The sequence below is a fragment of the Microtus ochrogaster genome, chromosome 19 (genome assembly GCF_000317375.1).
Source record: "Microtus ochrogaster isolate Prairie Vole_2 chromosome 19, MicOch1.0, whole genome shotgun sequence".
Classification (NCBI taxonomy): domain Eukaryota; kingdom Metazoa; phylum Chordata; class Mammalia; order Rodentia; family Cricetidae; genus Microtus; species Microtus ochrogaster.
Window position 1 is genome coordinate 52,290,987 of NC_022021.1, and position 16,745 is coordinate 52,307,731.

Sequence of the window (16,745 nt, forward strand, 5' to 3'; positions counted from 1 at the left end):
TCGCCCTTTTGTGTTTCCCTCCCCCATTAAAGCGAACCCACGTGGGAGCCGCCGTGTCGTGTCTGTGTTTGTTCCGCCGTGCGTGTCTGTCCCATGCCCCGTGTTCAAGAAGAACACATACCCCCCGCCTTGTCTATTATTTTTTAAGAACAACAGAGGGTCTTTGTCAACGCTGTCTGAGGATACTTGGGACCTTTCCCTGGGAGGATGCCAGGTGTGGAATTATTGACAACCCACCCACAGCATCACCTCAGCTCAACTAAACCTTTTCAAAGAAGCAGTTTCCCATCAAGATCTGTTCTTCCTGGGTCAGGTCATGTACCCTGTGATTCCCAGGCAAGATCCACTGTGGTTGAGTAGCATAGTGAAGTGAGAACTGGTGTGTGAAGAAGCAAGCCACCTGGGGATGGATTTCCACGTGGCTTCCCAGAAACACAATTTAATCCCCCCATTGTCTTTATAATCATCCCTAGATCCACACGGAGGGAACTCCCTGACTCCCATCCTGGGGACAAGATGGTGTTAGATTTCAGCAGTGACTCCTTTAAGGCATCAGATCTTTGGAATGTGTTGCTTTTAAATCCTCAAGGCTTTAACTCTTTTCTTGTGGTCTTTTTTGTGGCCGACCTTCTGCTCATTCCTTTGTGAACAGAGGTCGCATTCTCTTTTGTTCCCTTGCTACTGAAGGTGAGAAGTCACAGTGGACGGGTAGCTCGGTGGAGTAAGAAGCACAGTGTGGGGTGTCCTGGTGGAGAAAGAGTTGCTCTTATGCCAGCTTGTTTCATCTTCTCTTGATCTTGGATTTCTGATTTTGTTCTGTGCAGGGTTTTCTTTTTTTTTTTCGTCAGTTATCAAACCCGGTGTTTTGAAATCTCTTAACTTCTCACAGCAAATTATCATTATTCTCTTAGGTCTGCAGCCCCTTCAGTGAATGTCAGGAGTATATTTTACCTCCTTTGGGATTGAGCAAACAGTATTGTCTGTTTTAATACTGCGGATCGAACCTAGGCATGCACAGCCAGAGACTTGTTCTATACTGAACTATATTCCTCTTGCAGAAGAGCAAGTTTTATAAGCAGGAATCCCATTCTTAGAATGTGGCCCTAGGTTTTCTTGAAGCAGCTGCCCATGACTTGGTCAGAGGGCTCGTAATTAAGGCCATTTGCACCTAGACCTCTGTGCCCTTATGAATTACAGCCCTACCCCTCAGGCATGCCTGTTTTGGACTCTGTTCCACACAGCCCTTGCTGCATTGTGTAGGCAGTGGATTAGATTTACTTTCATGGCCCCCACATCTCTTCTGTATTCTGAACTTTCTCAGGGCCAGGCCATCTGCCTGAATGCATCCTTTGGTTTTATGGGTTTGAAATTGTCTTAATTCTGCCTTATCTTCAAGGAGACATTTGCTGAGTGGTAATTGAGGTAAAAGACATCCCAGTCTCCTTGGTCCACCCTTCCTTTGGCTACCAAAAATAAGAATTTTGCCACGGCCAGAGATGAGGTTACAAATGTGTTTGCTTTTGTTCTTTTAAAATTAAGTTCACTTAACTGATAGCTAAAAACACAAAGTTAAAGTTTGACAGTGCACTCACCCACAAGTGTGTGTGTGTAGAGAGAGTTTTAAATCAGGGTGAGCATATCTAGCTCCTCAAACATGCACCACCACCCATGTGATAAATCATTCACAGCCTTAGCACAGTAGAACTGCATTACCTGTTAACCAACTAACTGGTGGGAATATTTTCTAACACGAGCTCACTGCCGATGCAAAATAATCCCTGATTTGATGCAAACCAAATCAGACCAAATTAAAGGATATCTAGGTTAAATTGAACTCCTGTGCTCTGGGGTGGTCCTGAGGGGAACTGGAAAGCCTCCAAGAGGACCACAGTTGGGGGGGGGTGCTTGACCTTTCGGGGGGGGGTCAAGTTTTGGTGGGCTACCTTGACCCTCCTCAGGGAGGAGTCAGGAGTCAAGGTTCAAGGGGCATAGGGGCAGGGCCTCCCTCGGGATTTACACTAACCTCTACTTGGTGACTGTGCTCTCGATCTCTCTCTCTCTCTCTCTCTCTCTCTCTCTCTCTCTCTCTCTCTCTCCCCCCCCCCCCCTCCCCCCCCCCCTCTCTCCCCCCTCCCCTCCTGCCTCCCTTTTTCCTCTTTTCCTCTCCTATTAGGGCTATTTTTTTTTTTTCCAAGACAGAGTTTCTCTGTGGCTTTGGAGCCTGTCCTGGAACTAACTCTGTAGACCAGGCTGGTCTCGAACTCAGAGATCCGCCTGCTTCTGCCTCCCGAGTGCTGGGATTAAAGGCGTGCGCCACCATCGCCCGGCTCTATTAGGGCTATTTGTATTGAACTCAGAGCCTCATGCATCTGGGTAAGTGCTCTGCACACCTCAGCCCTAGCCCTGCCTCTAGAGAGATTTTATTTTTTTTGGTCTCTGGATTCATCCCTGTCCTGTTAGTGCACATCTTTGGTCTCTAGAGTTTGTCTCATAGAAAAGATCTAGCTTCTAGCTGTGCCTTGTGGGAGGCTGACCTGGTAGAGTGAGTTTAGATTTGTGAGGGCCATGTGATGTTCATGTACTTCAATAGCAATCAAAGCTCATTTTCAAAATGTATTTTTAACTCATGCCCCGAGGAAGTAGAAATTAATGACTTGCATTATTTGCACAAAGAAGTTCACTCCTCATGGCAGACAGTGTGTTTGTCTGACTCTGTCATGGGACATAAGCCAAATATTTAAAGTTTGAATAAGAGAGTTATCTAAGTCAGCAACTGCTAGGCAAACATATTTCCCCTTTTCTCTTCTTTTAGCGAAATAGAAGAAGAGAACTGGGGCGAAGAGGTAGATTTTAGTCTTTAAAGCAAAATTTGAACTTTAAAAATTGGTAGAAGAGAAGTAAATCAGTTTGGCAAGTGTTTACTTCCCTTAGCAATGTTCATGCAGATCCCCCTGGCACACGCAGAAAAGCTCACAGGCTGAATATTTCCCAGTCTGTGGGGGAGGGACCACCCATGGTGCCTGTCTTCAGCCCCTGTGGCCTTGCTGAGTGGCTGCCCCTCAGGGTGCAAAACCTGGCTGGGCAGTTTTACTCATTTATCTGGAAGTCCTTCTGGGGTCCTCTGGGTTTTGAGGGGCTGGCATGTATCTGCCCTGAGTGATGTCTGAGCCCCAGGGTAAAAGAGCCTAGGGTAGGATCTATGGCCCCTCCAGTGGGCTGAGGGTCCTGCACTAGCTTCTGCCCTGCTTGCTAAGGTGTCTTTTTGTGCAGCATCATCAACACACCCCAAGAGTCTGTAAAATTGGCCGTTGTCACCTGCCTCCAACCAAAGAATGACCTTTGTCACAGTCCTGTGTTACCTTATCAGTGCTAGGTTAATAATAGGACAGAGATCGAGGTGGAAGGTAGCCTGCTTGTCTCTGGGTAGTGACATCTGGCTAATTTAAAGGATTATGAAGTATTTTTGTCTGGACAGTGCTGCACGGGTTACACACTACGCTTGGTTTAGGCAGGGCAGGAAAGTCATCCCCTAGCCCTACCGAACAGACCCCGCCAGGCTGCGTCTTGTTTTTCCCAGATAGATTGTATGTGAATATGTGGTTCTCTACAGAAACAGTGGACACCTTTTAACCACTTTTGTTCTATATATAAGATATATAGCCCAGGAACTGTTCTTGTTAAACGAGGGGGAACTCGTTTAACAAGAAAACATGATTCACAATAGCTAAGAGGTAGAAAGAACTCTAGAGCCCACGAGGTGAGCAAGGCAGAGTCCATCACATGGTGGAGTGTTGCTGATCTGAAAAGGAAGGACGAGCCTTGAGGACATTGTGCTCAGCGATCCAAGCCAGTCACAAAAGGACAAATGACTCCACCCACACGAGGTCTCTAGAGCCAAGGTACTCATAGACTGGAAGAATGGTAGGGTCAGGGGCGGGGGCTTCTTGGGGACAGATTGCAGTCCCCCAGATTGGGAAGAGAAGTGCGGGAGATGGGCCATGGTGATGCTGTACAGCCATGGAAAACATTTCAGGCCAGAGAGCTGTGTCCTATAGCTACGGAGTTAATATTTATGCTGTTTACACTCTTTTTTTTTTTTTTTTGCAATTAAACAGAATAACATTCTTTTAAAAAGGAAAAAGCAAAGCTGTGTGTGGGGATGCATGCCTGTGATCCCTGCACTTAGGAGTCAGAGGCAGGAGGTTGAAGAAAGTTCAGAGGCTAGCCTGGTCTACTTAGTGAGTGCCAGGTCAATGAGCGTCAAGACCCTGTTTCAAAATAAGCAAACAACACCCACCTCTGAAAACTAAATCCCTCCCCAAGCCAGGAGAAAGCAGTCAATAACTAAAAAAAAATTTTTTTCTTTTTTATTCATTAGTATATGAGAGTGGTGTGGACCAGGGATAGACCATGGCATGCATGTGGTGGTCAGAGAGCAACTTTGTAGACTTTCTTTTCTCCCTTTATTTGGGTCTTGAGTATCAAACTCAGGTAATCAGGCTTGAGTGGGAAGTGCCGTTACCCACTGAGCCATCTTGCCTGCTCGAAGCAGATGTTTGTAACAAGGTGCTAGCAACAGCTAGAGGGACAGTGACCTGCGGCCAGCGGTTTTCATGTGACGTGTGACATCCGATGGCCACAGCTACTCCGCAAGAGGAATTTCCAACTCGGATGAATGTCAGCCAGGATTCTGACACTGAGTGTGTTTGTAAATCTCCCCTCCAACATCTCCTTGACCTTTAACAATCCACAAGGAGAGGGACCTGTCTTGGTCAGAGGGTCAGCATGTCTTGATCTTCATTCAACTGCAAGGAGAATGAGTGAGTTGATGATTCAGCTTGCACAATTCTAGAGCATGCAGGGGTACAGGAGAGAAGAGGACCATGGAGGGAGGAGGTGGCCCTCTCTCTGCAGCCTGAGACAGAGCCACACCTGTCCTGCTGTGTGAACTCCAGATGCCATCCAGGAGCTGTGACTTGGGAGTGGACTGCTGGGCCGAGGAGGTTGGCTTTGGACTTATCCTGCCACACGTATCTTTTAGGCCACTCACAAGTCCCAAGTCACAGGATGCCAGCGTGAGCATCTATTCTGGGCTGGGATGTGCACCTAACTGCTTTTCCCCAGCAGAACCTCCTGAGCTCCTGAAGGCAGCCCGGGCATGTGTCCCATGGGGGAGGGCCCGGACAGGGCACCAATGGGCAGAGACTTCCTGGCCCTTCCATTCACTCCAGGCTTCTAGGACTTGTTTTCTTATCTGCCTCTGCTTATCCATCCTTCTGCTAGGTGTGTGACCTTGAGCAAGTGACTTGGCCACCCTGAGACCCACAAAATAGGCATATATTATTACTGTGCCTAGAGATGTTCATCTTCTCTTCCAGGATTAGGCTGTGTATTAGGGTTCTCTAAAGGAACAGAACTTACAGAATATATATATATATATATATATATATATATATATATATATCACATATATGGGATTTATTAGAGGATTTACAGGCTGTGGTCCAGCCAGTCCAACAATGGCTGTCTACCAATGCAAGGTCCCAGAATTGAGTAGTTGTTCAGTCCGTGAGGCTGGCTGTCTTAGATGGTCTTCAGTATACACTGGAATCCAGAAGAAGTAGGCTCTGATGCCAGTGAACAGACAGGCTTCTCAGCAAAAGCAAGCAGGCAAAAAGAACAAGCTTCCTTCTGTGTCTTTTATATTGGCCGTCAGCAGAATGTATGGCCCACATTAAAGGCGTCTCTTCCCACCTCGAAAGATTCAGATTAAAAGTGGGTCTTCCCACTTCAAATGATTTAATTAGGGAATAAGTCCCTCACAGGTGAACCCAGCTGCTTGGGTTTTAGTGAATTCCAGATGTAGTCAAGTTGACAACCAAAAATAGCCACCACAGGCTGAGACGTTGACTCAATGCTTGCTTTTCTTGCATGGGGACCTGAGTTCACATCCCCATACTTGTGTAAAAGCTGGGCATGGGGCACATGCACCTGTAAATCCAGAACTGGGGGTTGCTGGAGATAGTGGGATCTCTGGGGCAGCCAGTTTAGCTCAAACAAGCATTAAAGTCAGTGAGAGATCTTGTCTCAAAAACGAGACACCTGAAGTCAGTCTCTATGCATGTGTATATGGAAGCCAGACAAATGAGTCTGTACACACATGCATGTCACACACACACACACACACACACACACACACACACACACACACACACGGAAATTAAAGAGACTCAAGTGTCCCTGGGGTAAAGTAAAAGACTGTTGTCCTGCTAAGAGGGCAAGCACTGGCCTTGAATTTAGACTTTTTTCCTACTCAGTGTGGCTGTAGATAGAGGTTGTGAGCTACTGCGGAGATAGGTTTGTGGCTCTTTCTGGCCGTGGTACAGGCTGGACACCATGGGACCAGATCCATTGGGTGGGACAGATCACTGTCTGGGAATTCTGCTTGTAGAAATCTAGGCCTTGGAGGCAGACACCTTTTTCATGGCCTGGGGACCAGATGAGTTCTTTTATACTGTGTCAGCTCTGTGATTTAACAAACGTTTGCTGTCTTGGATATGTCAGAAATAACCCAGGTCTCTCCTCGCCCAGTAAGTGTGGAACTTGCAGTGTAGCAGGCAGTCACTTGGATATGGTGCGGGGCACCGGGTTAGGTGGTTCTGGAATCTGTTACAACATAAAGCAAAGCTTTGGGCTTTGAGGTTAGAAACTGGGAGAAAAGTTCTATACTTTCCAAGGCTAGATCAACTTCCTCTCTCTTACTTAAGAGGATGGTCCAAGCATAGCGAGACCCATTTCTGCAATCTGAATTCTGCGCACTCAGTCCCTATTCCCACCAGATGGAATCAAAATATGACCATCTCCTGCCACCTGCTTTGACCCTCAGCAAGGTTGTGGGGGCACCTGTAATGTGTGAGGCACTGGCTCCAACTTTCAGGACTCTGTGGCTACTTGGGCGGAACTCTGTTCAACATCGCCAAACCGTGGCGTAAACATGCCCCAGTCTTCCGGTGTCTGTTGAGGTGGCATTTCTGGAGCACTGGCTTTCCTGGCCCCTGATATACAGTGTACCAAAGTGGCAACACATTGCATATGCCTCTGAGAGCCTGGGAAATGGGTTTGCTACAGCAGGGCAGAGTTATCACTTGGTGCCGTCTCTTGCGTGTGCCTACAGGGACTGCCCAGGCAGGGTGTCCTCTGTGGAGCAGCTGCTCAGTCTTGGCCTTTTTCCTATTGTTCCATAGCTACCTATATAGTATCCACATGTGTACAGTGGCTGTCATGTGACGGGCTCCCTTCTACACCCTTGCTATGGGGGAACAGGAAAGTGCAGATTTTCATGGAGGATATTTTTCCAGTTGACCCTGGGTGAAGGGCACAACTGAAGGTCACAAAGGGATTCTGATGGCAAATCTGTACCAATTGGCAGCTGCTGATGACAAACAACATTGCAAGCTAGGTTTCCTTGTCAGCTTCTGGGGCCTACATATGGGGTCTCCTGCCCAGCCAGGCTCCCATAGCTTGGAGGCATCTGATCAGTGAACTAGATTTGCCAATCCCTACAGCTGAGCAGAAAGTCCCTGAGCTGATAACAGTGATGGGCAGTGCAATCTGAGACAATGACACTGAACAGTCTTTTGGGAGATACCCTGTGTGTGTCTTTGGTCTAAGTGGAATGGTTTTGTATGAAGAAAGAATAGCATCCGGGAGCTGGTTGACTAAAGCTGGACCTTATGAGAGTCAAGACTGGATGCTTCTGTCCCTAGCTCAGTCCTCACAGAACACTGCTAGGTGGTCCATTCCTGACCATGGCAGGAATAACGTGCCTTGGGGAAGCCCTATAAGGCGCAGGATATGGCCTTGGTCTAACTCAAAGGCAGCCTTCTAAGGAAGGGTTCAGCTTGGGCTGACCCTCAGATGCCAGAGCCTAACGGTGTGGGTGACAAAGCCTAGGGGCTACAGGAAGATGCTTTCTGCCTATGGTTATGTGCACCGAAGCCCTTGGTTTTTTATAAGACAAGTAGTCACGGATGGGTGATACCATATCATTGGGGGTTGAAAGCAGCAAGTCTGCCTGCACTTACACCACTGTGCTGACCTCAGCAATACCTGGCTATCAGTTTCTTGCCCAAATGGCAAATTCCATAAGGAGCATCTTCAATTTTGCCTCTTATTTCTTGGTTTTGTGCTTTAAAAGCACTTCAGAGGGACTGGGGGAGATGATCTGATTGCAAGTGTTTTACTGAACCCCAGAACCCACACAGAAATCTGGGTACTTCTTCATACTTGTAATCCCAATGCTCCTGGAGGATGGTGGGTAGAGACAGGTAGCACCCTGGAAGCTCAGTGGCCAGTTAAAATTATGCCATGTGTCAGCGTTCCAAACCAGTGACACACCCTCTCGAACAAAAGAGAGAAAGTGCCTAAGGGCCCACAGTGGAGCTTGGCACGTGCACTGTCACACACACGGGGGAGGGGGCACAAAGAAGCGTACGATACACCTCTCAGTGCAGCTCTAGAAATCTTACAACATAGTGTCATTGAATAACACGTTCTCAGAGTTTCCCAGCCTTTAGCTTCTGCACATATGGTCCTATGTCAAGAAAAAAAAATGTATTTTCCTAGGTTGAGTATTTATCTATCAGACTTTTGTGTCCTGTCTGAAGCAGTTATAAAGCAGAGATACATTTCCTTTTTATAGTCTTTGAAATCAGCAGAACACCCCTTAGAGCTCCCGGAAGGTTGGGTAGCTGGCCCATTGGTTCACTGTGAACCACTTAAAGTTAAAATACTTGGTGCTGCATTGGTCCTGAGACTCTCCACACTGGGCTGATGGAAATCTTCTATCTCTACTTAGTAGGAATGAAAACACCCCCATAGGCTGCTCTGTCCCATTCTGTGGGCTCTTCCTTCTGTGAGTCAGACAAGCTCAGCAGATGCCCCCTCACCCCTTGACCTCCCAACACATGTGAGTGGGTACCTCCATGCTCCTCCTTGGTTTCACTGGGTGCAATGCTTAGTGCTGTCTGAGTTCTTCAGCTTGTGGGTACAGTGATAGACCTTGATGTGTGACCAGTCAGCCACAGGAGATGGGGCTGAGAGACACGTTTGAAAAATGAACTATAGCTGGGCATGTCTGCACGTGCGTGTAATCCCAGCACTTGATGTTGGGAGCAGTGAGACCCCAGATCCTGAATTTCTTGTAAACAACTTGTTTTCCCGTGATCTGAGTGCCTACAGCTGCTTTGAGCACGAGACCTTCAGGAGTTCCTGATGGCAGGAGAGTGGTTTCTGGTGGGTTTGGCTGGAGCGTGGCTATCTCTATATAATCTGCCCCTGAACACAATAAAGAGAGCATTCCGGGGGCTTTTGGTATCAGTGTTTAAAGGTCTGCATGTTGGTCTGTCTCTGTGTCTGTAACTTCCAGCCCCTTGCCCGAAGCTCGCGAACTGGGTTCTAGCGCATAGAGCGTGGACACGGGGAGTGCGGTGCGCAGCACTTGAGAGGTAGAGGCAAGATGATTAGAAATCTAAAGTAATCTTTGGCTATATATTGAAATTTGAGACCAACCTGGGCTATGAGACCCTCTCTTAAAAAAATTGTAGGGGGAGGGCAGGGTGATGGGGGCCTGAGTATCAAGTGGTTTGGTTGCCTGTCTGGAGAGAGTCACTTGTGGGGAGCTGAGGTTGAGAGGGTCCCCAGGAGGGCTTCTGGAGCCAGCAGAGTTTTTTCCTGACCCACTGCTATGAGGTGCCCTTGTACCTGGATCTGCTCAACTCCAGAAGGGTTCTAATCCTTCCAAGTGACCCTTTTGTGCTCACTTTGGGGATGAGCCTAATAGTGTCACTGTTCAGAGAGGGCATCACTTAATTTTCAGTGCTGAACTCCCTGAAACCGTTTTTGGGAGGTTGAGAGCTTGCCCTCAAGGGATTGTTCTTAACTGAGTGGATGCTTTTGTCCCCCTCCCAGCAATGCCTCCCCTTCTTTCAACAACACCCCCCCGCAGGATGTTCTGAGGTCACTGTTGAGGTCCAGCAGATCTGGGGAAACAGGTGCTAGCCCCTCTCTGCTATGGATAGCTCCCGGAGGGAGGTGCGGTGGCAGTGTGGACCCAGCAAGCTGCATCCCACCCTCAATAGGAGCTGGAGTTAACTGTATAAGGGGTCATTCCTGAGTGAGCCATGCTTCCTTCAAGCTCCTGGCCAGAAGAGCCTTCCTGGTAGAGGGTAGAAAGTAGCCATGCTGGGCACAGTTGAGTTTTCACAGAAATGGCTTTTCTGAGTTGGTTTAGAAATGTCTTATTCTTGTTGGTAGTATATGAAAAGTCCTGTAGCTCCTGTGTCCCAGTCTGGTCACTGGGGTGTCAGCTGCCTTCCAGACTTGTGCCTGGTTGAACTGGGCCTGGCCGTCCTGACTGGCACGGTTCCACATGTTGTGAGTAGCAGCCGGTGTTTCTTGGGTGATTTGTTGCATCTGGGGGCTATGGCTTTTGTGAGGTGTGTTAGGAATGATAACCAGGGTCTCTGAAATGGTAGAGAACCCTATCCTACTGAGCGATACCCCAAGTTTGCCCCTAACATTTTTAGTTCATTTCTTCCCTAATGAGTATTTGATTGCTGACAGTCTTTCATTGAGAACAAGGTCCTGAAAGGAAGAACTGTGACTTCCTCCGTGTTTGTATTCTGGAACCCTTTGCTCAAAGCTTCCTGTTATTACCCTGGGAAGTTACCATATTCCCTTGGAACCAAACTCAAGGAAGGAAGCACCATTCTCCGAGGTTGGGCGGCAAGGCTTTCCCAGGTTGGGTCTTGGGAAACTCTTGCCAGCAGGTACAAAGAGGCTGGGGCTTGGCAGGCTAAACCTGTCCCAGAGGCCAGTGACCTCTTGGGTGGAATTAACCTCAGGGTGCACAAAGCCCCAAAGGACAGCGGCCATAGCTAGCCATAGACCAGTCCCCTGGACTAGGTTAGCAGCCTGACTTGGTGAGGGCTCCACCCCACATTACCGGCCTGGTAGGGATGCTGAGCTGCAGACAGGCTGAGAGAAAAGGACCACGATCTGTGGAGCGGTGGGAGAAGAGCCCCACGGGAGTTAGGAGAGAATGGGAGAACTGAAACTAAGGGCAGGGAGCCTGTGTTGTGAACAAGGGATGTGGAGGGGGAGACGCAGTTCTGCGGGCGGAACTGGAGTCTCCGGTGCTGCGGGAGGTCTGCTTCTGCGTAAAGTTTATTCGGCGGTGGCCTCTGGGGACTGGGTTTGTGGGAGCGGAATTTTTGAGGGGTACAGTGTTCTGGAGGGGTAACCCAGGGACTATGGCCTACAGGGGCGGAGATGCGGGAGGGCGGAGCCTTGAGGGGGCGGGGTCACTTGGGAAGCCGCCCGGCCCCGCCCCGCCCCGGGCAAACTTTTCCTGGGCCGTGGGGGCGGGCAGGTGAGATCACGTGGTGGCCGGGGCGTGCCTGGCGGACCCCGCCCCTACGCCCGAGTCCCGCGGCTGCTCCGGAGCAGCGGCGTGTGGCTGCAAGGGATAGCCAAGTCTAGCGGAGCCATGCCCACGAACTTTACCGTAGTGCCGGTGGAGGCGCGCACCGACGGCTCCGGGGACGAGGCTGCTGAGCGTACGGAGGAACCGGGGTCCCCCGAGAGTGCGGATTCTGCCTGCCCTACCTCGGGTGAGCTTGGCCGCACCTGCCGCGGGACAAAGGCAGAGAGACTGGGCCCTCCCGCCGCCGCTGGGCCGCTCGGGCTCGTAGGGTGGCAGCGGCCCGCGGCGCATATCGGGGTGATGGGAAGGGGTCAAGAGGGCTAGCCGGTGCTTGTCTGGCTCAGAGGAGTGACCCCGGGACTTGGAGAGGATTCTTGTGCTGGTTTGTTGGTCTTGTTCGTTCCCGTCCCTAGAATTCACTTCCCCTCGTCTTGTTCGGGCTGCACGGGGAGCCTAAGTCTCTGTTGGCCTGGCTTGATTAGCCCTGGGGGCGCGGTCTCCACCTCTCTGTAAGGCTCCTCTGGAGCACTGAGGCTTGAGCACCGGAAACGACTTGATCAGATAACTCTGACGGGACTAGGGAGGAGTTGCAGAGCTGCTGGAGGTACCTATGGAAACGGAAAGGCCCAGGTTCCTAGGTGGCACCTGGGAGAGCTCGAAGTAAAGACCCCTGGGTGGGTGGTCTCATTGACACAGAACTTTCTCTGGGCCTGTTTTGCTTTGCTCCAGACCGTCCCAGGGCGGTCGTCTAATAGATCTGACTGTGATCCCAGATTTGCCTCCACTGACCTTGTCCCAGCCAAACCTCCTTTGGGATCTTAGAGGAAGGACAGAGGCCCGTGTCTGCCTGGGGAGGGGGCTGCGCTCTCTGAGCGCGGGCTTCTCTTTGCTCTTCTTTGTTCCCAGGATTCTGAGCTCTCTCTGGCACTTTCACTTTCTGCAGGGTGGGGATGGGCCTGGGAATCCATCTCCATCCCAGCTCCTAGAACCCAGCTTCTCCCTGCTTGAAGACAAGTCACCTTGAACTGGCTGCTTACTCTGATTCCACTCCTCTCTAGACCTAGATCCTAACAGGCCCTTTGCTTGGGCTGTTGAGGTGAAAAGACCCATCAAAGACTCACAGCTGCAGCTGGCCTTGTGCATGCTCCACAGTCTCAGGTTGGAGAATCAGGCTCCTGGCTCTGGGTTTGGAAGGGAAAGAGGGTGCAAGTCTCTTCCTTATGACCTCAAAACTTTTCCCGCCCAGTATTTAGGCAGGAAAAGCTGTGCTTCCTCTGGTCACACTTTTAGGAGCCTGCAGACACAGGCTAGACATGCTGGCCAGGAAGTGGCTTAGCACAGGTTAGCCGCCTGCCCTTCTCAGTGACCCTTCCCATGAGGGGCTGCTGGACTGTTCAGGCTTTCTCTGTGTAGACAAACCATGCTATCTCTCAGAGCAGCTGCCTGGCAAAAAATGTAACATCAGTTCAGAGGTGGAGGCAGAATCTAGAAAGCCTAGACTCAGTGTCCTGCAGTCAGGGACACTGGAGGGAGGGTGGACAGCATCACAGTGGTCTTCAAGAGTAGAGCCCCAACAGCCCTTCCTGGTACCCAGTGCCCCGAGGCAGACAATTCTACACATCTGCTGACATCTAGTATTAGTGTCTCAGCTGGAGGTAATTTTCGTTTTGATTCATTATATTTTTGTCCCCTCTACTGTCAGGGCCCTTAAGTGGTGCCTGAGGTCAAGACTGAGGATTCAACTTCTGGGAAGGCAGGTAACCATTAGGACTCTTTTATTGCCTGCACATGTTTAGACTAACAGGAGGACAGGCCTGCACTTTTAATTGGTTAATTGTTTTGAGACACGGTCTTACATAGCCTTACAAAGATGACCTTGAACTTCTGGTTCTGGTGCCTCTACCAACTGCTTGGATTACAGAAATGTGTGGCCACACCTGCTTTTTTATTTTTTAAATATGCTGCTGATTGTTACTGAACCAGGGCTGGGTACTTGCTAGCAAACATTCTACCTTCTGAGCACACATCTCTAGCCCTGTGTATGTGTTTTAATGATCCTTGATGGTCCAGGTTGAACTTAACTTGGCTGGGCTCATGTAGAACTTGTAGTTATTTCTATGAAGATGTTTTTGGAAGCTTAGCCCGCGGTGCCATGACAGGGTGAATGTGCTGTATTCTCAAGTGTGCTGGGTTTGTCCCATTTCTAATGGGAGCTTCAGAACCCAGCCCTGGTGGTAGGAAAAGGCCCTCACACTTGGTTGTTGTTGGGAAAGTCCAGATCAGGCAGGAAGAAGGTTTTCTAAAGGGCTGTTGTGTGGATCTTAACCATGTATGTGGGCAGCAGGCCAGAGCCAGCTTGCCTGACCACAGGAGTCACCAGGGTACACGGCTGTCTTGTCCTGCCTTCTGTACAGATCCCTTGCCTGTCCTTGGAAGTATTGTTTTCTGGACACGTGTGGACTGCGTGTTGCTTGTGCTGAAGTGAGTTTGGGGGACTTTATCTCGTGTGCCTACACAGATCCAAGCTGCAGTGGAACTGGCGGGGCCTCGTAGGCCACCCAAGCTTATACAGCCAGTGTCTTTGGGACCAGAACGAGGGTCTGGCGAGGCCAGGTTGTCTAGGAAGCTCTTCAGCCTGTACATATGTGGCTGCCCTCTTGAGTCTCATGCAGCTTCTATCCTAGGGAAGCAGATAGTGTGAGGGTAGGAAGTGGACATTTGCCTGGCCCATACAGTGGCCATCTTTACCTTCACACCACCCCCTCCCCTTAGTGCTCTGTGGCCCAGACAGGGCCTGGGCTGGCTGTTTCGTGGCAGAAATGAAATTGGCCCTATCTTCTAGATAGTGTGTGTCTAGTTAAATAGTCTTTGGCCCCATATGAGGAGCCTGCCTCCCAGCTCATATAGAGTGAAAATTGATTGGGCAAGGGGAGGGGAAGGGGCAAGTGTGGAAAATGTGACGCCCACATTTTTCTTCCTCCATTTTTCACCTTCTGGTTTCCACTCACAAAGGGATTGTTCCCTCAGGGCAGGGACCACACCCCTTAGCCTTTCTGCAGGACAGAAGTTGGACCTGGACTATATTTCTTGTGAGATTCCTCTAGAAGTGGAAAGGACATGTGAATTCCTGGTGTTATGCTGGAATATTTCCAGTATATAGAAGCAGAGAGGACACTGCATGGGGCCAGGACACTTCCTGTCCTACCTCAGAGTGTGGAGTACTGTTAGATCTCAAGACTCTATGGGAAACCATGTTAGGGAAGGTGAAAGGTGAGAGGTGTCTCAGCCCTAGGAAAGGAGTTTCCACGATGGGCTCTTGCTGCAGTTCTTGCAGGGTGATCACTACTGGTGGCCCTTCCATTCCAGGTCAGAACTGACGTCTGTGCAGGCTTCCTTCCAGTCTGATTGCAGGTTCCCCTTTCAGATTCCATCCACGTGATTTCATGCTCTGTGGCTGACTTCATCTTAGTTACCTGGGGAACTTCTTACTTCCCTCTGTAGAGGTGACCCTGTCCACTGATACACTGATTGAGGCGGGCTGAGTCACCTCTGGCTGGGCTGTGGATAGTGTTGTGGGTGTCCCTCGGGGCTGCTGCTGATAGGTGGTGAAGGGCTACTCTGCCCACTTGGCCATGGGGGTCACGGTGAGGAAATAGACTGAGCGTGAGACTCCAGGCCCTGCCCTGCTAGGCTAGGACAGGAACTAACACCTCGTCCTGGGATTTGTCAGGAAAGGATGTCACATGGGTGCTGGAGATCCAGGCGGGCTGGGGAGCGTGGACTCGCACCCCATCTCGCCAGGAGCCCTTGAAGGTGGGACTGAATATGTAAGCTTGGACCCTAATACCGTCTTGTTGGGAGTTGTTCAAGGTGGGGTTGAGGGTCATTTACAGAGTCAGCAGCGTCTGACCTGTGCGGAATCGGAGTAGGAGGGGAAACATGAATTCAAACCAAAGATGGTGCTGGAGTTACTGGTCAGTGGTAGGATGCTGGCCAAGGGCCATGGGTTTGATCCCCAGTATTGTAAGACAAGGCTATACAAAGCAACTAGAGAGGAAACAAAGGATCTCACCGAGCAGGTGCCTGCTGGGAACCCAGATGGTCGTGGGCTGTGCCCTACCTCCTCCTAACTGTATCCATGCAACAAGCCCTTCCCTTAGGAACCAGTGGTACAGGTGTCAGCACCCAGTTATCATGCCTAGCCCATGTTCGTGTGTGTGAGCATGCGTATATGCCCTGTGTGTGCACATGAGGGTAGAAGTTCTGGTTCCTCCCCAGTAGAAGGTCACACGGTATTGAGCATTGTCCTTTGCTATGGTCAGACTGCTACTAAGTGTTTGGGTGTCACTGGTGTGAGCTTCAAGAACGATCAGGCACCTCTGTGTGCTAAGTCTGACTCTTTTCCCCAGCCATTATCTTTTTCTTGTTTTTGTTTAATGTGAGGACCTCCTGGGTCTGTGTCCTTTTCTGGAATGTTGCCCAGGCCTTTTGATCACTCTGCTCTGCTAGGTGAGTGTCTGAACTGCTCCAAGGGGTTGAAGACACAGACAGCTTCTGTGATGCAGGGCTTTCTAATGGTCCAACATAATGCCATGCCCCTTAAAGCCAAGCAGACGAAGACTGTCTGGGAACTGGACATTGCAGTCCCATTGAGCCAGAAAGATCATTTACTAAGGCTGTGTCCCTCTTGAGCCTGGTGCATCCGTGTCCAGATGGATTCCCTGCCTCATCCTGGCACAGCAGGAGCCTAGTATGTTATGTGGTACAATATGTGATGGAGAGTGAGATCTGGGTATCAAGGAGATGCATGCAGGATGCTGACGTTGCCTATAGGAGCAGTGGGAGAGTGGCGGGCATGCATTCCTTTGGACATGGGGAGCAACCCCTTGGTGGGTGTTCAAGGAATGGATGTGAACCACACACCAGTTGTGGTAGAGACAAGCAGGCAGTTGGCTTCCAGAAATGCAGCCTTATATATATAGCCTCAGAGGACATGTGAAAGGCCTAGGCTTGAGGATAAGCTTAGCTTTTGATGGTGAGTCAGGGTAGCCACAGGGTGCTGAGGTGGCTGGGGAAATTCCGTAGGAAAGATGGCTTTGAGCTTGGTAGGTAGCTCACCTGTGTGCAAGTGTGTGCATGCCGTAGGGGCCAAGACAACTCCAGCAGAACAGGTCCGTATGAACTGTAGTGTGAAGAGGCTCCCCTTAGAAGAAGCCAGCAGTGAGTAGCCTTACTGTGGCTGCTGGGCAATGCTTCTTTA

The 16,745-nt window shown here is 50.0% G+C and overlaps 1 protein-coding gene across 4 annotated transcripts in view; it reads left to right on the forward strand.

Annotated features, from left to right (window-relative positions):
• The window catches only part of Slc12a7 (solute carrier family 12 member 7), an 85,573-nt gene that overhangs the window by 21,098 nt on the left and 47,730 nt on the right, over positions 1–16,745 (forward strand). For 2 of the 4 annotated variants that reach the window (XM_026783786.1, XM_005356716.3), the window contains exon 1: positions 11,504–11,672. The exons of the other annotated variants lie outside the window; for them this stretch is intronic. In XM_026783786.1, the coding sequence (XP_026639587.1) occupies positions 11,549–11,672 (124 nt within the window). In that variant the 5' untranslated portion in view covers positions 11,504–11,548. Of the gene's footprint in view, positions 1–11,503; positions 11,673–16,745 lie in introns of those variants that run through there. 4 annotated transcript variants of the gene reach the window in all.